The sequence below is a fragment of the Branchiostoma floridae genome, chromosome 10 (genome assembly GCF_000003815.2).
Source record: "Branchiostoma floridae strain S238N-H82 chromosome 10, Bfl_VNyyK, whole genome shotgun sequence".
Taxonomy (NCBI): Eukaryota; Metazoa; Chordata; class Leptocardii; order Amphioxiformes; family Branchiostomatidae; genus Branchiostoma; species Branchiostoma floridae.
In genome coordinates this window covers 6,991,242-7,014,851 of record NC_049988.1, presented here as the reverse complement: position 1 = coordinate 7,014,851, position 23,610 = coordinate 6,991,242, and the positions used below count along the sequence as shown (strand labels likewise).

Here is a 23,610-nt window from a genome sequence, read left to right as displayed (position 1 = left end):
GAAAAAGAGCAAAGTTTCAAAGAAAAAAAAAAAGAAATTCCGTCCCTGGGTGGGCTCGAACCACCAACCTTTCGGTTAACAGCCGAACGCGCTAACCAATTGCGCCACAGAGACTTCGATGTGCAGAGGAGAAAACCAACGGGTCTTGTACAATTTGTTAAACTATTTTCTTTACACAAGTGATCAGTTCACAGCTTCAGTTTAAATTTATGACAAAATTTTATCACACTGAATCATGTTATGAACATTCTTCTAAATACTGCTTTTAGAGTAGTTTTTCCGCATGAAACGTGGGTTTGGCTGTGTCCGATCTTGATCCCAGGATACTGCTTCACACCTCCCTGGGCACGAGATCAACCAAGATGGAGTTGAGTGCGGAAGTTCAGGAAGGATTGCAACTCTGCGGAGATTCGGCTCAAATCAGCGACTCGGCCTTCAACTTTCTACTCAAGGCAGCCTGCAATACACTCTTACACGGCAGGCAGCGAGACAGAGGTGTTTTAGGTACGTTTCAGACAGCTACGTACTGAATGCGAGTACCGTTACCGAGGAAAACGCCCCCCTCCCCATACCTTTCATATCAGCTGAAATTTTATCACTTCTTTCTTCTACAAAAACTATGTTTATTTTAGGATTGGAGCATCTGTAAGCCAATACAGTCTGCTATAAGATAATCATCATCGGTTAAGTCTTTAACTTTACTTTTTCATATCTTTATGAATTTATATATAACAAAGGCCTTGGAATTTGTCATTTGGGACAACATAGCAAAGTAGATTTTACAATCATTTCTCTTCATAGTAATTAGACCCTCTTTCAACCTCCTTGGATGAACCATACAGAAGTGCCTAGAGTGTGCATTGATAATCAGTGCACCACAAGAAATCTACCAGCGTACACTTACACTAGTTACAGTATGTTGTGGTTTAGAAAGCCCAAACATGTCTATTTTGAGATGGTTTCAGAAACTCTGCACACCTTGTGCAGCTTGATTTTGCAGAAGTCACTGTAGAAATTCGGAGGGGCGAGTAAGAACAGAAAGAAACAACATCCCGACTCCCGGGATTCGAACCCGCGCCGAACCCGGGCAGCCAGATCACAAATCCAACGTGCTAACCACAACACCAAAAGCTCAAGAGCTGTTGGCGTGGTCAGTTTGGCAGCGCTAGAACCCCACTGTTACATCACAACACCAGAAATACCAAATATATGCTGAAAAGAGGTCATACAAAATGTAACATGTACATGTCATTCACAGGAAGGTTTTGTTCCCTAGAACATTGTCAATTTTAGGGGCCAGGATCATACATAAATTCTCTTTAAATTGTCTATGTAAATTGTGAAATTGTCACACTTTGTGTCTCTCTAATGTTACCACCAATGAATGACCGAATTCTAACCCTATAAGTTGTCCATCCACAGATGACCCCAGTGTGAGCCAGTCGGACCCCTCCGTACTGAAGCAGGTGTTCGCTTCCCTCACCACCCTGTTTCTAGAGGCTGCCAAACACAATGCAGACTCAACCAACACCAGGTAAGGACACAGTCAGGGTAGGTGTCAGTCAAAGAAAGAGAGGGAGACAGAGAGAACAAGAGAGAGAGAGAGAGAGAGAGAGAAGCAGAGAGAGAGGTAGAAAAGGGGAGGTAGAGAGACCAAGAGACAGTGGGACAGACAGAGAGAGAGAACAACTACTACTAGTACATGTACTAAGTATAATATTACAAGAGAATGGTGATGCATGAAAGTGTAGAAAGAGTAACAACATGGATCAAAACCGCTGTATGAATCCAATTCCATGAATCTGTGGGTTAAGGGCTCTAGTCCCACTCAGCGCTACTGGTTGGGGTTGCATTTGACCCAGGGTTGTAGCCAGCCTGAAATCATTTTCCGTCCCCTCAATTTTGAATCCCAAGGCGCTAGATGTTGCAATGTTTCTAAGGTGGTTCGGGTGCACCCCCTGAAAATTTTGAAATCAAGACCCTCTGAAACAATGTTTCCTGCATTTTGAGGTGTACATTTTAATGGTAGACTATGCTGTTCAATGGCATCTGTTTTGGTGAAACATTACACAAGGGAGACAGTTTTATTATATCTTTTCATATCGATTTGTTCATCACAGAGGACAGAATGGTCAAAATTTTTTTCCGTCCCCAGCTGCAAAATTCCACAAAAGGACGGAAGGACGGGTGCTGGCTACAACCCTGATTTGACCTATCAGATGGGGACATAAAGTTGTTGGTTGTCTACAAGTACTACCCTGGGAAACCTGCTCGAGAAGCTTCGCAAATAAGAGTCGCAAATAAGAGTTACCGATCCCCTGCCTAACGCGCGCCCTCCCGCCTCTATGCACCCGCCCCACTACCAGCTGGCCCCACTTACGCCGGTCCCCAACATCGCTCGCTTCTCGAAAGAGGCTCGTGTTAGTAGGGGCCAGCTGGTACGAGGGCCGGCGGGTGTTAGGCGGCGGGTGTCCCGTGCGTGCGTGTTGTAGGGATCGGTTAACTTTGCGTGCCTCGTTAGGAGTCTGCGTTTTCCCAGGGTATATAAGTACAGGGTTAAATAGACCAATGTATAAATCCTCTGTACATACAAAGGAACCCAACACACAGTCTCTTATCAAAGACATGTTATCTGCCATACATTGTACCTGATGCAATCATTGTGCCATAAACTTGATGTTTTGACTACGATGGGCAAGACTATTGAAGGATTGTTCTATATTGTAGTTTGGAGCATAAGTCATATGTATTGTAACCTTTGATCTTTCATTCCTTCTCCTTACAGCTCTCTTCTTGAAGATAGCAAGATGAGTCCAGATAGAATAGAGGCCTTCAACAATGTCTACATGGTGAGTAGGGCTATTATCATAGCAGGCATAAAAAGTGAATGAATAATCTTTGATGTACTTGCCATCATAACCAAAATGAAGACGAGAACTTACGTTTTAAAGCTTGTTATAGCTTGGACGACTACCAGTATAGGAGGACCAAAGGACATATCATTACAGTTGTAATTACTCTTTCCATTATGTCATTCTGCATTCTGTTTTTATTGTTTTTTGCCATAAACAATGAGCAAATGTTGTATTTTTCAGAGTAACAAGATAGAACTTCAATCTGTGTTAAGTAGGTAAGTCCACATGTGTTATCTACAAGTATGTCTACCACTAGTAGTTATCACCCAATATCCTCAAGCCAGAAGTTTGTTTCTGTTACACCCCTATTTTCCTAAACCCCTATGTTCCGACACTGCTTCTGTTTGGAAAAAAAAACAAATTATAATGTACATAGGGGTGTCAGAACATAAGGGTGCCAGAATATAGTGTTGTTGGAACAAAGGGTATTTAAAGTATAGGGGTGTTGGAACATAGGGGTGTTGGAACATAGGGGTGTTGGAACATAGGGGTGTTGGAACATAGGGGTGTTGGAACATAGGGGTGTTGGAACATAGGGGTGTTGGAACAAAGGGGTGTTGGAACATAGGGGTATTGGAACATAGGGGTGTTGGAACAAAGGGGTGTTGGAACATAGGGGTGTTGGAACATAGGGGTATTGGAACATAGGGGTGTTGGAACATAGGGGTGTTGGAACATAGGAGTGAACCGTGTTGGAACATAGGGGTATTGGAACATAGGGGTGTTGGAACAAAGGGGTGTTGAAACATAGGGGTGTTGGAACATAGGGGTATTGGAACATAAGGGTGTTGGAACATAGGGGTGTTGGAACATAAGGGTGAACCGTGTTGGAACATAGGGGTATTGGAATATAGGGGTGTTGGAACAAAGGGGTGTTGGAACATAGGGGTGTTGGAACATAGGGGTATTGGAAATAGGGGTGTTGGAACATAGGGGTGTTGGAACATAAGGGTGTTGGAACATAAGGGTGAACCGTGTTGGAACATAGGGGTATTGGAACATAGGGGTGTTGGAGCAAAGGTTTATGGGAACGTCCAAAGTCCATGCCAAAGTGTTGTTCTTGTACTAGCATTCTACTTTTTTTTCTACTGTTACAGCACAGGCAGTGGTTTTCCACACGTAGTGGATGTAGACTGGAGACTGGACTACTACATGAAGGTAAAGCCATGTTGTAGATTTTGCAGACATGCCTCAATCATTCCTGTGTTAGAAATGATAAATGTAAGTAAGAGGTAACCGCAAGCATTAAGTTAGAATCCTTCCTGCAACTTTTGGTGTAAAGGGGCAGTCCCCATCTCTAGTTCTACTGAACTTCTACCTGTACATGTATAGTCCTTGGGCCATACAAGGGCACTACAGCAGGGAGCTAGTCCACTGGTAGTGGAATGTGTGCAAGGTTTTGTTAAGAATTTCCTTGGTTCAGCTCCCATACTCTTTCTTCTAATGGCCAAGATAAAGCAACCCACTTCAGCTACTACAATCCAGTACACTGAACAGTCTACAGCCAAGGCCAATACAGGTATTGTAAACATATAACCACCAAAATATTTTAGCTCACAACTGTATCCACAAATGTATCTTTTTATCTTTTACAGAACAACCATCTTGACCATGTGAATGAACCAACATACCTGGTTACGCTGAAGACAGAGGTAGGCTTTCTGCTTTTTTTGCTTTTCATTGATAAATGAAGGAAGAGGAACATGTAAAAATGATTTTTCTGTTTGTTTGCTTGTTTGTCCAGTTGTTTGAATTCAGCAGTGGATGATTTCCACATGTTAGACAGTAGGCACATTAGAGACACTGACAGGAAGTTAGGTCAAAGGTCCCAGAATAGGTTATCTCATTTCCAGCTAAATGCATGTCTGCTACCGTAAGAGAGCCTATGGGAAAAATTTATGAGACAGAATCAGTAAGTAGTTCACAATAATGTATTAAACAAGACACTCGCAAAAAAAGTAGAAATATTTCATGAAGGTATGTGGCCTTCGATTTCATGTTTTGAATTGTGTTATGTTTTTATTTTTTTCTAGGAGCCAGGAAGTTCTCAGCTGAAGGACGTTCAGTTTGCCTGCACAGTGGAGCAACTTCAGGTATTTACTCAATTTCATGTATGTCAGTTCTGTGGTTGTAGATTAAAGAAATACATTTGTCATGCCTGGCCTGGGCCATGATAATGTTTGATAAAGGTTTTATGGACTGGGTGATAATTTTCCATTTCAGACAAGCTTCCATTGATTAAATAAAACACACTGCACTGCAAGCAACAGCGTTCTTTTGTTTGAATTTTTTCTCAAGTTGATATTCTCAAAAAATATAATGTTGTTGGCACAAGTGTATTGAACTGTATCCTTTTTATGAGTAGTTTGGCAATAAAATCAATGTTTTCCGACCTGGGTATGACATAGATAAAATACAACACGGTGTATTCTGCATCACCCTCAGTCCCAGCCCTTCCGCGGGTCAGATCACCCTCCAGCCTTCAGACGGTCTCACCCGTGGTCGGGCTGGTACCTTGGGTGATACGGAATACACCGTGTTGTATTCTATACATTGTATATATATTCCTGTTAATAAAACTGTTTGTTTTTTTTCAGGACATGGTTGGAAAACTAAAAGATGCCTGCAAGAGCATGGAGAAAGCAAGCCAATCCTAATTTACTGCATATTAGGACTTATAGGGGACTTGATAGCATTCCGACTTGCTTTGAAGTGTTCAAAATCAAAGTAACATTTTATCTCATTTAATCAATGATTTTGCATCTAAAGGATGTTTCAATAGTTTTTCTTTGTGATTTGAAAATAAGGAAAAATGTCAAAAATAAGCTGAGGGGATTTATACTATCACCCCAAATATGCCAAATTTTGAAGTATAAGGTATATGTGTTATATTGAAAAGATACATGCATTGTCTTAAATAATAATAATGATATCAGGAGTATTTGCAGCCAGTAGGTACCCAAAGTAATGAGGCTGATTAACGTGGTCGAGGCACCTCCTCGAGCAGGGGACCCCCATTTTACTAATCTCCAACCAGATCCACGGTGCGTAATGTATAGTATCAAACTTCCAGGTGCCTGTTTGACTCCCTTAGCCGGCTACATTCCTTGGCCAGCTTTGATACTATCTTATGGCATCGTAGGATCTGCTTGGAGATTACATTTTACGTCCTTCCTGGAAGACGATTTCATGGGAAAACAAAAATCTGAACATGGTGTCATCAAAAGTGATTCATATATATGTACATAATTTCTACAGGTAGACATAGATTTCAACAAGTCAGCTTTGTAAAGATCTGGAACCAATTGCTAATGATACATATAGTGGTCTCTGAATCAAATATTGATATTCAACAGTACACCTTCTTGAATATACTTTATCATTATTTTACACATTCTCAGTAAAATACAACTACACTAAGATTCTGTATGCAACAATAAAGACACAAGAAAAACTCTTTTTACACAGTTGTACAATAAATCAAATTGTTTAATCTCTGTACAATGTGTTGTGTACTGTTCTCTAGGTCCACAGTTTAATATCATAATTGTGCATTAGCAAAGAAGCTGGCATAGTCAAAGACTGTTTAGGACATACAAGTTATAAATACCTCAATGATGACCAAGAAAATCTCGAGACAGATATAACTAGTTAACCTTCATCTGTGAGGTAACCTATATCCGTTGTTTTTAAAAACGGTATTTAGGGACTTAAAGTCGATAGACAGTGGTGTCAATTTGCAATATTTTTAAATAATTGCAGTTTGAAATTACTGTTGACTTGATATCCCTGAATACCAGTCTTAAAACAGATATAGGTTACCCCACGGATAAAGGTGAACTAGCATTACAGACGTAGACTATCTTAACATCATTGTTCTCTTGGAAAGCCATGTGTGCTACATTGGATATCTGTCCTTAATGTTTATGGTTCCAATTGTTAACATTCTTGTATACTTCAATCATTTCATCACGCATATTTCACATACGTGTACTGATTCCTTGCACACTTTTAGTGGCCATGGTTTTTAATGTTTTTAAAAAAATGGAATGGCTTTCAACAACATTTTCTTTCACACATGTGTATTTCTTATCCACACACTGTCTAGTGTGAAGATAAAGTACACCATTTTTCACTTTAAATAGCTAAAACTTGATAATGGGAAATAATATCATTACCAGATATTGCACCCTAATACAGGTTTTAAATATATCTATACTTCATTCTAGATATGACAAGAATTGTTAGAACATGTGATAAAGAAAAAAAAAGCAATGTCTAAACCAGAAGAAAACAGGAAAGTTTAAAACCATAATCTTTTTTGAAGAGCGAGATAACGTAATAAAACACAAGTAAACTGCCAATACTGTGAACCAAAGAAAAAACAAAATGTATCAACCAGACACTACTGTGAAAGGGGGGAAATAAATACGTAACATTCTCGTTCATTAAAACGATAAAATACGACTTGTTAAATGTCTGCCTTGCACATCTGCCGTGACATTGCTACCTTAATTTTTCTTCTATCTCAGCTTTAAGGTACTTAAGAAAACTATACCTTTCTTCATCACAAGCTGATTTCTTTCTTGGGTAGATTTAATATAAAAATAAGCTCTAATCAACTTGTTGCTTGCTTGCTTGCGTGAAACAATAAGAAGAAGCAACGTATGAAAGAAACATATGCATCACTGTATATCTTAAATAAGTAACCCCTTCCAAAACGTTAAAGCCACAATAGTATAATGCTTGGTTTGTAAGATTTGTCAAATGCTGTTGTTGAGGAATACAATTTGTAAGTTGTAACATTGAGTTTGTTTTCAGAATGAGACAAGAAACAGTATCCTTATCAACTTAATGTGCATAGATTTGCCAAAAGAAGGAAGAGAGTGACATCATTACAGCTAGAAATCAAAGGGAAAAGAAAGTATTATTGGAATGGGAAAAGGTTCATATGTATAAACTTTTCAATGTATTTTACCAAGGGATTGGTACCAAAGTTTTGATTTGGGAAGCACATAGTTTCAGTTGTAATCTCTGAGACAGAAAAGAGATGTGTCAGATTCTATACCAGTAACTTTTCTGATAGAATATGACTTCCCGATTGCAGACATAATCATTAAACTTTTTGCTCGAATGGTTTGTATACATTTAAACAAACTTACAAACCACAGCTTACAAACCAAGCTAAAACTAATATGGCTATAGACTAAATTTAATGATCCCAACAACTCAAAGACGTCACTTTAGCATGTGAACTAGTTTCATGCAATCATTTGTCACAACTGTGACAAGAGTTTTCAAAACTATTGCTCTTACATTCCAAACCTAAATTTTTCTTTCAACACTTCATCATGGCACCCTCAATACTCTAAACAGCAAAAACTTTGTAAAAGGACACCAATATCACAATACACAGCTAAATGTGATTTCCAAGTAGATCACGAAGGGGCTAGCAATATCCAGCAGGCCAATTTTGGCAATGACACACCTTGTGACTAGGTAAATCTTATCCTGTGTCATTGGAATGACACACCTTAAGGATAGCTGTATCTTACTCTGTGTCCTTGGAATGACACCTCTGGCTGGCTGGATATTGCTAGCCCCATAGTGATCTGCTTGGAGACTAACCTAATTGTACATGGTAGCTGTTGGGTTGGTAGAAAACCTGGTGCACTGTTTTTTTTTCTGTCAGACTGGACTATGTTTTCCACCAACCCAGTAGTAGTACTAAGTTTACACATTTTCTCGGCACTAAAGTAAACTGTTACAGAGCTCTGTAAGGTTAATTTTTTGCACTAGTACCGTGGCACAGCTCAGTTTGTGCCAAGCTCTCTTAAATATATTTTTGGCCACACCACAAGAGCGGAGCCTAAACTGATCCTGGCATGAGGAGAATCAGGGTCAGGTGTGTTTTTTACCACCAATCAGAAGGGTGGAAAAACTTTTGAGCATCATCAATATACTAAAGGGCTTTAGTTTTGCTATATCCTTGCTATATCTGGTCATCAAACAATTAATGGTTGTTGCTCGAGTCTATCGAAAAATAAATGAGCTAGTTGTAGTCATTAATTAGGCTTAACCAGTAATACACCTCTTCCTTTGTTTTAAAAAGTACTGCCCCCACCGCCTCATAAATAGTGCTGTATGTCTTCCTTTACCTCAACCGTCATGTACTTCAAATGCATGATAACCTTGATGATTCTTCAATAGATCTGAAGTTTTTAAGAAACGCAACTATGTGTCAATACCTAGCTTTGTGACTCTAAAGTCTAAACCATAATACAAACGTATTCTTAACACTATGACATCCCCAATCCTCCAGTAGACAATAATATTAAATAATATTATCTAATTTTGAATAAAGTCATTCATGATAAAATACTTTGTGTAAGGATGCAGCCTAAGTAAAACGAATGCTTGTTGATGGCTAGTTGAATTATTAAACCTAAAAACCGTTAATTAGCATGTACAAGAAGTGGTAGCATTTCAGAGGGGTTAATGCATTTTATACAGAGCTGCTACTGATGACATGGTCATTATTCTTTTCTGTCAAGAACTACTGTATAAGGAGTTTCACATTTCTGAGTGCGCATGCACAAGATCAAAGGTCAATCTGGCATGTTTTTTCTATGTGTCAGGTGCCCTCACCTTTGACCTCCCGCATACGTACTTAGAACCATGAACTTCATTATTATCCGAGATGTACTTATAGTCGTCATTTTGCATTATTTACATGGTGATAATGGTTTATGTTATTTAATTGCATTATCTTTCGGGGGATGTTGTAGCGGCCTTACTGGAAAAAATGCATGAAAATGAAGAATTATCAAACGAAAGATAGTGTTATATCAACAATGATATACATTTCAGCCAGAAGCGTTTTGCATCACGCTAAAATCAAACTCTGCAACCTTGCAGCTATTTCCGAGTCGTCTATATGCTTATTTCTCCTTTTTAGCCGGCGTGTTTTTGACCTGCTTCTATCCTTAGATCTGCCCTTTGACCTGCCCTTTGACCTGCTCTTTGACCTGCCCCTGACCCTCCCCCTGCCAACACAGAGTCATCCGGTATCCCCCGGTACCGGTACACCTCCGTTTGGTCGCTCCTGCGCCTGCGCACTGGCTGGAGACGTGCTGCGCAGGTCCAGTGCTTCCGTTGGTCCTGGAAAAATATTAATTTGTACATTTATACATATTATCTATATAAATACGTTCTACGTAAATGCGTAAATGTTTTTTGGAAAGATCGTAGGGTCTATCTACACAAGTGCGTAGTATAGTAGGCTGATGCTCTTTCAACTTTCGTCGTGTTTTCTTAACAAACCAACCTGCGTCTGGTCTCATCAATTTACATTGACTATGGACGGTGGCAGGCACCGACTTCCGAGCACCTTTGACCCACACCTGACGTCATACATCCCAAATATCAGTTTGCGTCAGTTAAGTGCGTCACAGACAAATTAATGGGCAGGTGGAAAATTTGTTGCGTAAGCCCATTGTCTTGGATAACGGTAAAAGTATAGATTTGCTTGATTATTAAATAGAAATATCCGTAAAATATTAATAATTCTATCTAAGCCAAGCATTGTTACCTGTCTGTGGTTGTGATGACGTAGAGGCTGTTGTGACGGTTTCTGCCGGCGCAAGCTCCGTCGTGGTGCTACTACTACTGCTGCCCTCCCCGTTCACGCTACCTCCCGGCTCGTCTGACTCCGACCTCAGTCTTTTACTGGGGTTCTCTAGAACACGGTAGGTCAGGGGGAGGGGGCCGTTCTGAAAATAAAGGGAAAATTTCGTTAAAAAACGTCTTTTTTATTTCACGTAAAAATCCAACGTACACATAATAAGAATGAGCCTTTGCTGTCAAATGGCCACCTCTCTAAACCGAACACACTCGAATTCGGTTGATAATATCTCCGTTGTGCACTGTATTATACATCACCGGAAACCTTACAATGCGTAACAATGATACCACATCGTAAATCCATTGGTTACTTTTATGTGAGCGAGTTACAAGAAGAAAAGTCAAGTTTCCATACTTTTTTCTTCGGCTTATTAACCGACGTGATCTCAGACCTATCTATGTTAAAGTCTAGTAGACAAGTGCATTACAACAAGGGAAAACAAATATTTTAAAATAGAGAGTAGAGACATCAAATTTTCCTTAAACTTACCCTTCTCCACGTGTAGATATACGCTATGTCCATAAGTGTGTAGTCATCCTTCAGTGGTTCGTCTCCATACATAATCTCAACCTGAGCATAGAACAAAAAACTGTTAATCAACAGAGACGGGGGACGACACAGGTTATCTGGCACTTACGACCCGTTGCTGCGATCTATGTTGACGGTGTTAAGTTCTGTCTTATTGCGCAAAAGAAAACTATTACGACAGAGGAACATATAACTGTTCCAAAAACCTAAACCTTGCATATATCCAGGCCTCTTTTGTTAATTTAGACTGTCACAGAGATGAATTGGGAATAGAAGGTTGTTGTTGTTTTTTCACTTGAAACGTTAATACCATCGCAGGAACAAATGTCGGATTGCCAATAGACCGAAGTTTTTATTTTATTTTTGTCTTTATTGGAAACATCTATGCTATGGCAAAAACAAATTGCGTTTTGGGAACAGAAGGTGCTTCATGAACGAACCCTGAAGATCGGCGGCACGTCCAGCTTGTTTCTGACGAACTTCCTGAGGTGAGAAACTGTGACGGCAGCCGGGCAGTTCAGGAACCGCTTCTCCGGGTAAACAACGTCCTGGAAGTTAATTATAACGGATTTATTTGTGTAGCAATCATGTTTTGCTCTCCACCTGAAATCTGTTACGTACGTCATTTAAGTATGAATAGTTCAGTTGTAGCAGGCAACCTGAGGGAGTGTGTATGTAAACATGTTTGTTACACTGGTGGCAGCGGTGGTTCGCCCTTTTAATTACAGGGCTATACCATTTGAACGTGTGAGACGGGGTGGTAAGGTGCGTTACTCCGAGATAGAAGTAGTAGTCCAGTCATTAATCCGGGACGGGGGGCGATACCTACTTCCAATCTCCTTTGACCCGATGCTCATATAACATCACAATTCGCGTTTTTGAGCAATCGAGCCCTCAGTTATTCTGAGGAAGACCTGGAAAGGGTTCAAGGCTTTCGTTTTATAAAACGGAAAGACGTAGCAATGACTTAAGGTACTACGTCTACGTCAAGTGTTTGAGGCACAAAGAAGACGCCTTACATCAGTTTCTCCGTTCTTCCGCTTGCCGTCAGATTTGGGGGATGTGTCCTGTTTCTCCGGTCTCGTCTGAGTCTCTGTTTCGTCTTTGTCCTGATCCGATTCACCCGTCGACCCTCCTTCAGATCTGCAAATCATAATCAGTGTAATACTCCCATGAGAGACTGATAACCAGTCCCTTACTATCTGTAATATGCGTATGAGGGACTGAAAACCGATGAGAGACTAATAACCAATGAGAAGGTCCCTTACAATCTGTGACAAGCCGACAACCAATGAGAGAGTTCTTTACTCTGTAATACTGCATTAAGAGACTTATAGCCAATGAGGGGGCCCCTTACTCTCTGTCAATTATAATTAGTGCAATACTCCAGTGAGAGACTGATAACCAATGATAGGACCCCTTATAATACTCCAGTGACAGACTGATAACCAATGAGAGGACCCCTTACTCTCTGTAATACTCCAGTGAGAGGCTGATGTGCTCGTCAGGTGTGTAGATCTGTAGATCCTCCACCTCCCCTCTCTCCTCACTGGACGCCGCCAGGTCCTGGTCTGGGTACTGGCCGTAAAAATCACGCCGTCTTTTCATCTCATCTGTAAGAAAGTTTGGATCAAAATCATGTTTATGACATTAAGAAACATGAATTTACTGTACTGATACTACTGCACGTTAAAATCACAACGCCTTTTCATCGTAGAAAAAAAATTGCTACACTGAGAAATGTCATCAAAAAGAAATGCTTCGTACCTTTAAACAAGTTGGGCACGAGCTTGTACACCAAGGACTGTAGGGTCTTATCCGCTCTGCAAAACACAATAGTGAAAGGTACAGTTAACAATTAATTCAATGCTGGACTTTTATTTCAAGTTACACCAGTACGTCATATGCGGAAATTCAATTCGAAAAAACAAGAACAAGGCGTTATCGTCCGTTTTAAGAACATACAGACACAACTTAATTTTCTATACGTCTAATGATGATATACACCAATATCAGATAGTAGATTAGTTGTACTAACCGTATATTGAGCAAGGGTCGAGTCTTGTGAACTTGGACATCGCAGACGGGACAGTACTTACTGGTGTCCAGGTACTTCACGATGCACGTCTTACAGACTGGAAGAGAGAAAAACAAAATATGTATGGACTGTCCATTATCACACGTTGAACCGAGACGGCAGCCCCAATTTCCGTCTCGTAAATGGTCGTCGCCTATTATCTATATGGGCACTCTCCACACTTTAAATGTATTTGCACGCTCTGTCCAGTCCGCGGTATTTCGTGACGTAGTAGATGACGGTTTGGGGTTTAGGCTTTTTGACTAGAGTTCAACCCCAAGTGATGTAGTTTCTTTCTCTTATTTCGATATTTTTTTAGGATAGAGTCGTGAATTTATTCTTTTAAATATTGAAAATCTTGGACATGTAAAACCAGTCAGCGATATGGCGACTACCGTTTACGAGACGGAAATATGTGGCGGTAGCAGGTATCGACTTCTGATCAACTTTGACCAACCTCTGACATCACATTTCCCGAAGATCAGTGCGCGTCAGGTGTGTGGATAAAATTTCCGAAATCCGATGCAAACAAGTAAAAATTCCATTTCAATTTTTTTGATTTCTTGTTTGTTTGCAGGTTTGTTTATTTACTTACACGAGTGTAAACACTCAATGATGGTGGTGGCGTCGATGAAGTAGCCCCCGCAGATCACGCACATGAGGTGGGGGTTGAGCTCGGTGATGGGGAGGTGCGTGGTGCGGTGCATCTTCCCGTGCGCGTGCGCAGCCAGGCTTCTCTCGTTTCCCGCCACCCAATCACCGCAACAACAAAGATGACGTCAGCATCCGGGGTATCAGGAGGACGGTGGACGTAGGGGGGTCCTCGTCAAGAATCCTCCTCTAGAAAGAAAGAAAAACTATTCCGTTGATTGACACCCAAGTGTAACTAAAATACTGTAAAGCGAGAAATGTTGGCGGGGATTTCATTTCGTGGTGGGGAGAAAATGGAGTACGTGTTCGCGGTGGTTCGTGGTTAAAACAAGGAAGTCGGCGGACAGAAGACGGAACAAAATGTTCACCGTAGTTTTAAGTCACTAGTGCAAGAGGTCACCCCGAAAACTAAAGACATAAAACCACCATGAACATTTTCCTTTTGTAGTATAACGTTAAAATAACAAGACAAGACATATAAATGATGCAGCGTTCAAGAAAATTGCTGACAAGTCAGAAAACCTGACCTGACAATTTCTCACCCCAACATCTATTGGGAGTTTACCGTTATATTCAAAGGTGCGAGTCTACCAAAGGCTAAAGTAAGGCTCGTGCACAAAAACTATAAGACATGGCTTGCTGTGTTATGCCATGTTAGCGGGATCAGAGATACAGTATATAAAACACGAAAAGATGAATGGAGAAAGAACATCATCCCATCCAATGCACCATTCTATGCGTCAAATGCGTATTGATAATAACAAGAGGCAACGAGTAGAGGGTTAAATACTTGCGTGTGTAGGGCTATAGACCGGTAATACGTTACGGTGTGGCACCAGCGGGGTTAACTATTTGTCTTTTACATCAAAATGTAATATGAATTATGAAATATTAAATCAATGTAAAACAAATAGTAACCGGGTTGCTGCAAAATGAACGGTATAACAGGACTTATCACATTTACATCGCCATTCACATCAAGTGACCAACTAGCAAATAAACGTTCCAGTTGGAAATTTGGCCATGCCATTCCCCCCGTGGATTAACCTTTTGGCGTATATCATATTGTTTAAAATTCATGAAGAAAAAAAAAATCGGCAAAGACAAAGATGCAAAAATATTTTCTATACACACGCATACTCTACTTTTAGTATCGTTTGATTTATATTTTTGTGTGTTTTTGTATGTAGCCAACGAGGGTATAACATACAAAGTAATCCTGAGCGATTTCTGGTGCCTACGGACGTGAAAATTGCCCGTTCTGAATGGCCAGTCCATAAGACAGAGGATCTAGTTTATAGTCCTGACCCGTCTTGCTGACCATCCCCTCGTTACCGAGCTCATTTTCCGCCGGTGGCCCCGGACGTTCCGCCGATTATCGATCCAAGGGTCGCCCCGGCGCGCTTCGCACATTACCGTGCAAATTGAGTGATTTGGGTTCGATTCGCGTTATTCCCTCGTCTCGTGGTCGGGCGCTTCCACCCAATTTTTCCTCTGCAGTGCGGCTAGGGCTATTATGGGTATTGTATAGGGCTATGGGTACTGGCTAGGGTTATGGGTACTGTATAGGCTATGGGTACTCTGGATAGGGCTATGGGTACTCAAGATGGGGCTATGGGTACTCTGGATAGGGCGATGGGTACTCAAGATGGGGCTATGGGTACTCTGGATAGGGCGATGGGTACTCTGGATATAGCTATGGGTACTGGTTAGGTGCTGTGGGTACTCAAGATGGGGCTATGGGTACTCTGGATAGGGCGATGGGTACTCTGGATATAGCTATGGGTACTGGTTAGGTGCTATGGGTACTCTGGATAGGGCTATGGGTACTCAAGATGGGGCTATGGGTACTCTGGATAGGGCGATGGGTACTCGGGATATAGCTATGGGTACTAGTTAGGTGCTGTGGGTACTGGATAGGGCTCTTGGTACTAGACAGGGCAATGGGTCCTGTATAGGGCTACGGGAACTGGATAGGGCGACGGGTACTGGATAGGGCGACGGGTACTGGATATATAGGGCTACGGGTACTGAATAGGGCTAGCTATGGATACTGGATAGGGTCTATGGGTACTGGATAGGGCTATGGATACTGGATATAAAGAAATACTACAAAGCTATTGCAGTACCTGCACAATAAAATTTGAATTATATTACCAAATATTACATACTAGAAACGTCCTTTTCTTGTGCTTTTTTTGGTAGCCTCTACCAGGCGTCGTGGATCGGTAGAATCATTATCCTCACCACGTGGTGAGGAAACGTACTCTTCTGGCCGGCTAACTCCCCTAGCGTACTATAGACTCTATTTGTCCAATTTCTACAATTAGACCAGCGATCCACGAAGCCTGGTAGAGGCTACTTTTTTGGTGCTATTTTTGGTAAAAACTAGATCTACTATCAATGGCATAACTGTTGTTTTCGTGAGGCAATGTTTTCAAATGCTAGCTTTGGCGTCAATCCAATCTATGACAGACAAATTACAACGTAAGCTTCCTTCACAGAATTCTGGAGCGATGGTATGTTTTTTTTTGGGGGGGGGGGGGGGGATTCGCGGTTTCCTATGCTGGGAAAGGGAGTTTTGCCCAACACATATGATTGTGTAACGCATCTTACACAGCTAGTAGTCACGATGGCACAAAATGATTCGTTATGATTTCGATGTTTACCAATCTAGACCCTTTTGTTGTTAACATGTTCCGAACAAAAATAGCGGGATACACTACTGTTGTCATCTGCACATGTTGCCTGCAAAAACACTCCAGAATTGGTTTGCATAATCGTTCAATCCATTTGATGTGCAACATTAGTTTCGTACATAATAGCGTGTACGCATGACTTTCGAATGGTCCCAGTTAGGGGTGGGTACCGGTACGGTGTACCAGACTACAAAACCGTTTTGAATGTTGGACCAGTACAGACAAAAAAGGTCCTGAAAAAAATCAGTAGACCGGATTTTCGACCGATTAGAAAATTAACACATTATACCGACAGGCGTTCATGCGTTTGGGGGCTTTAACTGGTCCACAGGTAACAAGAGCGAAGAAGCCGGAGAGTTGATAGTCATTTCACATGTCAGACTTGGTCTAAGTTAACAGAATTTTCTGTACCGCTACCCACCCCTAGTCCCAGTAGTGCATACTGCATACAGTATATATAACAGAAAGAAGTTTGCTTTTCGCGTGTTCTTTTCTTTTCAGGAATAATAGAGTATGGGGTCTGTTTGAAGGTAAACAATATATTAGAGTTGACTATTGTGGTCACCACGTAGTTTTGTGTGGTCAGTGCTGAGTCAATCTACATTTTTCACTTTTCGCAAAACCAAATACAAGCGATGATTAAAAGAAAATGCTGACTTGCATTTTTTGGGGGTCGGACTCTTTTTCTTTGTGTCAAGATAGTATCTAACGGAATGCCCCCGCTATCCTGTACAACTAAGTCAAAGACAAGCAGAGATATTTTCAAAATGCTTATTTCATGTCCCGACTCAACATCTACGTATATACGTTCGTATCTGTGGCCCTTTACAAAACAGATTTGTATTATAACAGGCAGAACAGATAGAAACAGGCCCTATGTCAATCCGCCATATTCCCGTTGTCATTGTTTTGTTGTTGTTTTGTTGTTATTGTCATGCATTAAATCGTGTACAACAGTCAAGCAAAACGCCATTCAGTCAATCACTCATTCAGACATTCCCTACAGAGAGACATATATGATGGCTCTTCGCATCTTCATGTACTAGTTTGAATAATTCATGTTGCCCGGTATTCTGGTGGCGCGTTGTACCGTGTGATTTGTGCAAGGGTCGACAGCTCAGTTTATCGTTATCTCTCATTGGCGGGGCTTCAGGGACCGTTATTTTCAAACCCAGAATACGGGACAACGGTCCATGATGAAAAAGGGTCCGCCGCTTCAGAACCATACAGAATGTACAATTCGCATATAGCTCTAGTGAGATGTAAGAAATGCTAATAATTCTTTTAAGAGATAAGAACAGAGGAAATGCAAGATATGATATTCCGATCTTTAGCCGCCAACATTACAAAACATTACAACACGTTGCATTTAAAATGTAAATCATAAACTCAACATATACAGTACAATATGATGATGAATTATGATAACGTAAAGGCCTCAAAGAGACTTAAGAGGCGGTATTCAAATGCAATCAAGCAAGCACGTCTCTTACCCATTTCGGGTGAACACATCATATCGATTGATAATCAGTCGACCAGTTAATCAACTGACCGATCAATTAACCAACCAACCAATGAATTCCTCAATAGTTTGAGGTTGAGTTTAATGAGGTATTTCGACCCTACACACAACAGTCCTTATAAACGTGTTTATTGAAGTATGTACAACATATCTATTTACTACATACAATACTTTGAAAATATACAATGTGAAACGGCGGCTATAAAGAATACTGAACGAATCTTACCAGTATTTTTTAAATAAAAGTAGCGAAAGACAATGCATGCTCGCTATATCACATTCAAGGGGAAATTTGTAGAGCTTGCTTATTTAAAACTATAACTAGCGATAGACCCTCAAATTCGCCAGAAACTTGACTTTTAGATTTACAAAAGGGTGGGCATTTTATACTTACGTGGGTAAAATACATGAGGGTGGGATAGACTGAGGATGTAGAAAGAGTATAAACCGAACAAGAAATGAACAACGAAAATAATATCAAAGTAAAACACTTTCAGTGTGTTGTGAAAATGAAAAAGTCTATCATAAAAAACGACGTCGCCATGCATAAGACACGGATAACACACGATATAGATCACCTTTTTGCTTCTATTCGTAAATACTAGACAATATGACAGACTGTGTTTTCCATTTAGTGCTTTGGTTGACGATGTGAAAAGAATAGCGCTTCGTACCTAACTGGTCTCTAAATGTGACATACACGGTACATTGGTGTTTCGATAGTTTGGGCCTGTACCTATATGACTTTCATGGTATTGTATCGGTACTGGGTAACGGTAGGCCGCCATAGTATAGAATAGGAAGACACGTAACATCAGGAACAGTACATTAATGTTCAGGACCTGTACCTACATGATTTTCGCGGTACTGTACATGTACCGAAACTTGATAACGGTAAGCAGCCCTAGTACAGAGCCGGGGAAGACGTGTAACATCAGGAACGGGAACAACGTACCGTTACATTGATGTTCCGGTGGAATTGTACCTAATTTAAATGATTTTCGCGGCACTGTATACCGATACTTGGTAACGGTGTGCAGTCCTAGTAACGGGTACAATGTTCCAAGACATATATTCAGGTACGGTACGGTACCAGTACATTGTTTTTTCCGGCGGCGTTTCGCGGTTTTGGGGCAGTCAAGAAAGGATAGACGCTCCTCTGCAAGTCTGTATTGGTGTGTGCGTGTGTCTAGTGCGTGTGTGTGTGTGAGTGCTCTGTGTTTGTGTTTATGGGCGCGCGCGCAAATTTGGTCACCGTTGACTCAACACACACTTGGCGCTTAGCCTAGATAGTCGGAGTTCGTGCCCCAAAGCTTACACAGTTGACTGACGCTGGCTCAAGATGTCTTCACGTTTTCTCCATGGAAGTCGTTTTCTGTCCGAGTCTCAGCTCAGTGCCAAGCCTTCGGGATCTACTTGCTACCGTGACACATGCCTACAGGGCTGACGTCAGAGTTGCGTTGCGCGGTAGAGGGCAAAAAATGGGAAGACGATTTGGGTGTGACTTAAAATCCTTGAAAATCCTTCTTTTCCTTGAAAATTTTTGCCCAATCTGGAGACTTTTTGAGTTAGAAGAGACAGGTAGGGTCTAAGCTTTCCTGTTTGGGTCAAAATTTGTTCAGTTCAGCAGTTCAGCTGGTGTAAGGACAGGTTTTAGTTATAGGGTGCTACTGGTTGTATCAGGAGGGAAAATGGGTCAAAGGTGAGGTTTCTTTCATAGAGCGAGCTTTTCTCAGAGAATGAGCCAAACAACCCTCTGTTTTCTTTGAATGCTTATAAACTAGACCCAAGTGACTTTCTGGTGGAGAAGAATTTTAAAGATTGAACTATGGGTTAGTACTTTTTTGAAGCCTTCATTCAGTGTATTTCAACATGCTTGTCAATGGGCAGCCCTAACTTCGATGTCTGACCTGTACTGCCCCCCACCCCCATTTTGCATTTGAGGCCTTTTGAACCATAAAGCTGTCTCAGATTTGCTGAAACCATGTTGCAATATCGTATACAAGAGGTTTTGTCAAGTGTGGACCCAGTTTTGTGCATGAATTTCCCAAAAATGTAGCAAAAATGTGATATTTTGTGATTTTTTGCAGCATAAAGTATGTGCATGCATGTATTGGAAGCTGTCAGGAATAACTCAGATAGCATAGATTACTACAAAAGTGGTGTGAATTCAATGAAAATGATGGACTTAATGATGATTTAGCCCCATGTAATTGTATGCCTTACCAATTAGGACCTGTCAATCATAATGTGCCCTACTGGTGTTCACCCCCCCCCCCCCCAGCAACACTGAATTGGATACTTTTTGATCCTATGAGACCCTAAAAAGAGGAGCTATTGCAAATAATACTCCTGAATGTAGTACAGGGCAATACTTGCTGTCCATTAAACAGGATTTTGCTGTATGTAGGGACATTTCAGCTGTGTAATGTTGTGTTTTGTGTGTACAGTTTGCCAGTTTCATTGAAACAGCGTTGTATGAAAACTAGTAAAAAAAGTTGTAAAAAAAGAAAACCCTCTATTGAAAAGTTGCAATTTTACATCAGAGATGTAGAACTGACTATGGTTAGTAGTTATTTAGACTTGCTAAGAGATAAACACCTATGGATTATGGAAAAGTCACATGACTTTTGGTACACTACCCCACTGCTTTACATGCCTTATTGCATGGGGTAAGCTGTGGTGCACTGGGTATAGATTTGGCTCTAAATTCCCAAGGGAGCAATCAATACAGTTCATCTTTGGGAAACGCTATCGCATCCCCTCCCTGTATCAGCTGGGATAATAATTTTTCCTCAACTCCCTTATTCGGGTACCCAGTACAGTGAACCACGGTGCCATGAGCTATAATTCACAACTTGAAACAGCATATTCATAACGTATTTGAATTGTAGCTTATAGAAAGGATAGACATCTACCTTTGTCCCTTGTATTACATGAAGTAACGTAAGTGTGTAGAATGGCCAGTCTATAGAGATTGTCGTTTGTATGATGGAGATTCTCTGAAGCCGAAACGACAGTAAACAATCGTGAATGATTGCGATGTACCCGCACGTATAGTGGAGCGCCGTGTCTAACGACCTGTTCACACGTTCTGTGTGGTTCTCCCAATTTCCTACCCCATCATTTATCATTAATGCATCATCATTTCTAGATTCTATCCTTCGCGCAGCCCTCCCCCTTCCTGACGCCTGCCAGGTGTTGGACGTGACTGGAATATCGCCCGACCGAGCTGTCAATCAATGACGTATGGGCGTGCAGACAACCAATCAGGGAACGCCTTGAGGGTGAAGCATGTGACCCCGCGGTACATAGTGCACATTCCTCGCTTGTCTCTAGCTGAATCTAGATTTGCCCCGGGTAAGTCTTGTTGTCGAGGCGAGTTCGGGCTAAATTCTACCTTTTAACTGGGTTCAGAACCCCCCAGACAATTTCATGCGTCCCGAATACGTGTATTCTAGCGGTTGCAAACGCATTTAAAAGGCGTCACTAGTACTACAAAACAATGCAATGAGGGTTTAAAAATTAAGATATCACACCATGAACGTTAGGCATACTAAACACCCTCCCAATGTATTTTCTTATATACACACTACGTTTTCCGTGAATGCGTCTTGTTCATAATCAAACTGACAAATGCAGACTGTACGAAACGTACGGTTCACACATACAAGGCAACGTCTTGAAGCATATTTCTTAAGATTAAGGTATCGCCCGCCAGCGTCTTCTGTTCAATCAACGCCGAACTAACGACTTGGAGTCCCGAGCCAAACGCCTCCGCCACTGGGCAAACAATCAGAGTAAACCCCCGGGGGACGCCTTCAAATTCGCCGACATTCAAGATCAATTTGCTCGGTAATAACGTTTCCAACGGAGCGTCCGCTGGCACCGTGCACCAAGTCCCGAAACAAGGATTTTGAAAACCAATCAAAGCTTTTAAAATCAATTTAGAAGTAACATCTGATCAAGTATCCGGAATCCAAATCAACCAATAATGGAAAATAACATAAAGTGTTGTCGATTTTTATTTAGCAAAGTTTAGGAACCTAGGTAATAATATAAACGTAGTAGCGGGCACTAGCGGCATTCGGTGATTTTTACGCGCGCATTGATATGACGATACTGGTATAAATCTTGTTGTATGTAGGTACCGAAATATGTACGAGGATAGTCAATTCGACAATAGAAATACTTTGCCCGGCAGTTTTGGTACAACTTTTATATGGACGCGTGTTATCTGTGCGTTCGCTCGCCGAATTCGATAGAGTTATCTTGTATATCTGAAAGTCTATGTAGAATACATGCTTTGTCGTTCAAGCCGATTTCTTCCCACAAAACTTTGCCGCCGTTTGACATTTCTGGTCAGTCAAGGGAATTAGCCACTAGCACTACTTTTGTACATAAACTACGTATACAAAGAGCGGATATTTCAATACCGATGATACACAGTCATGTATTCACGAAGAATATTCTTATCGACTAGCTCTCGAAAATTGTATATGGACATATCAATTTCAATTTCTTTTTTTGTTGTTGAAAAACATCAAAACGTGTTGTCACGAAGCTGTACTAAACCTAAAAAAAAATGCCAATCAGAACAAATTATAGCAATAAACAGTGTCACTACATAGCCGAGCAACAAAAGTATTAACTCGCACACAGCATACATATCATGAAAGGCACTAAGATGTTTCACAAGTCAACTTGTTCAATAGTTCCTTCCAGAGATAAACAAGTTGCTCACACAAGAAGAATACAATTATTTGGAAAGAAGTTTTTCTTGTTAGTATTACATACATGTATAAAAGCAAATTAAAAGGGAATTTCAAAATTCCTTTGGAACAGTCCCCCATCCATATTTCGACAAACCAATCCCAAGTAAATGTGAATTCAACTCGACATTATAGCCACTTAACCAATACAGCAACCAACGACCTTCAAGTTTATTCTTTTATTGGTTTCGAAGAGAGAAAAAAACTTTACAGTATGGATATCATAGATATCAAGATATATCTCTTCAAATACGGATTTCTTGCGAAGCTTGGAAAGTTATCAAATTGTAGAATCATACTAGTAGAATCATAGCATCTATCAGTTTTCTACGCTAAACATTTTCATTCTTTGTCAAATGCAGACAGTCGTCATATAATCTGGACCCCAAGGGATGACACATCTCAAACAATCAGAGAGTTAATCCCCATCAATTCCAGTTGATCGGATTTGAAAGCGGATAATCCCCGTGAGCGGGTAAATGCCGTGGGGGTCAGACATTAATGAAGTGAGGCATGTCCCAAGGGACCACCTGTCCCACACTGTGTGAAGTACACCAATAACAGGTGGACCTTTTACAGTTTGGGCGCCTCTCTCTTTCGACTTCCATACACAATTTTCACTAGTCTCTTCCAGACTGCGGATCGCTGGAAAAATCGTAGAAATGGAACAAATAGAGGAGTAAGCCGTCCAGAGTAGCCTCTACCGGGCTTCGTGGTTTGGTGGTCTAATTGTAGAAATTGGTCAAATAAGAGTAAATAGTA

General features: G+C 40.9%; 2 protein-coding genes and 1 non-coding gene across 3 annotated transcripts in view; 1 reads left to right on the top strand and 2 right to left on the bottom strand.

The window, feature by feature from the left end:
• Positions 1-40: 40 nt before the first annotated feature.
• On the bottom strand, positions 41-114 carry Trnan-guu. Its single transcript has one exon. It is a non-coding gene; the product is annotated as a tRNA-Asn (tRNA).
• A 201-nt stretch (positions 115-315) lies between these two features.
• Positions 316-5,728, top strand: LOC118423929 (COMM domain-containing protein 3-like). Its single transcript, XM_035832246.1, has 8 exons — positions 316-504; positions 1,423-1,534; positions 2,786-2,849; positions 3,096-3,130; positions 4,013-4,073; positions 4,511-4,567; positions 4,949-5,008; positions 5,513-5,728. The coding sequence occupies exons 1-8, from the start codon at positions 363-365 to the stop codon at positions 5,570-5,572; spliced, it is 591 nt and encodes a 196-aa protein (XP_035688139.1). The 5' UTR covers positions 316-362; the 3' UTR covers positions 5,573-5,728.
• Positions 5,729-8,462: 2,734 nt separating this feature from the next.
• The window catches only part of LOC118423926 (polycomb complex protein BMI-1-A-like), a 30,887-nt gene continuing 15,739 nt past the window's right edge, over positions 8,463-23,610 (bottom strand). The window contains exons 2-10 of the mRNA XM_035832242.1: positions 13,800-14,042; positions 13,166-13,262; positions 12,895-12,950; positions 12,596-12,740; positions 12,147-12,270; positions 11,568-11,675; positions 11,089-11,169; positions 10,507-10,687; positions 8,463-10,076 (exon numbers count right to left, since the gene is read on the bottom strand). Coding sequence (XP_035688135.1) covers positions 9,976-10,076; positions 10,507-10,687; positions 11,089-11,169; positions 11,568-11,675; positions 12,147-12,270; positions 12,596-12,740; positions 12,895-12,950; positions 13,166-13,262; positions 13,800-13,911 — 1,005 coding nt within the window. The 5' untranslated portion in view covers positions 13,912-14,042 and the 3' untranslated portion in view covers positions 8,463-9,975. The remainder of the gene's footprint in view (positions 10,077-10,506; positions 10,688-11,088; positions 11,170-11,567; positions 11,676-12,146; positions 12,271-12,595; positions 12,741-12,894; positions 12,951-13,165; positions 13,263-13,799; positions 14,043-23,610) is intronic.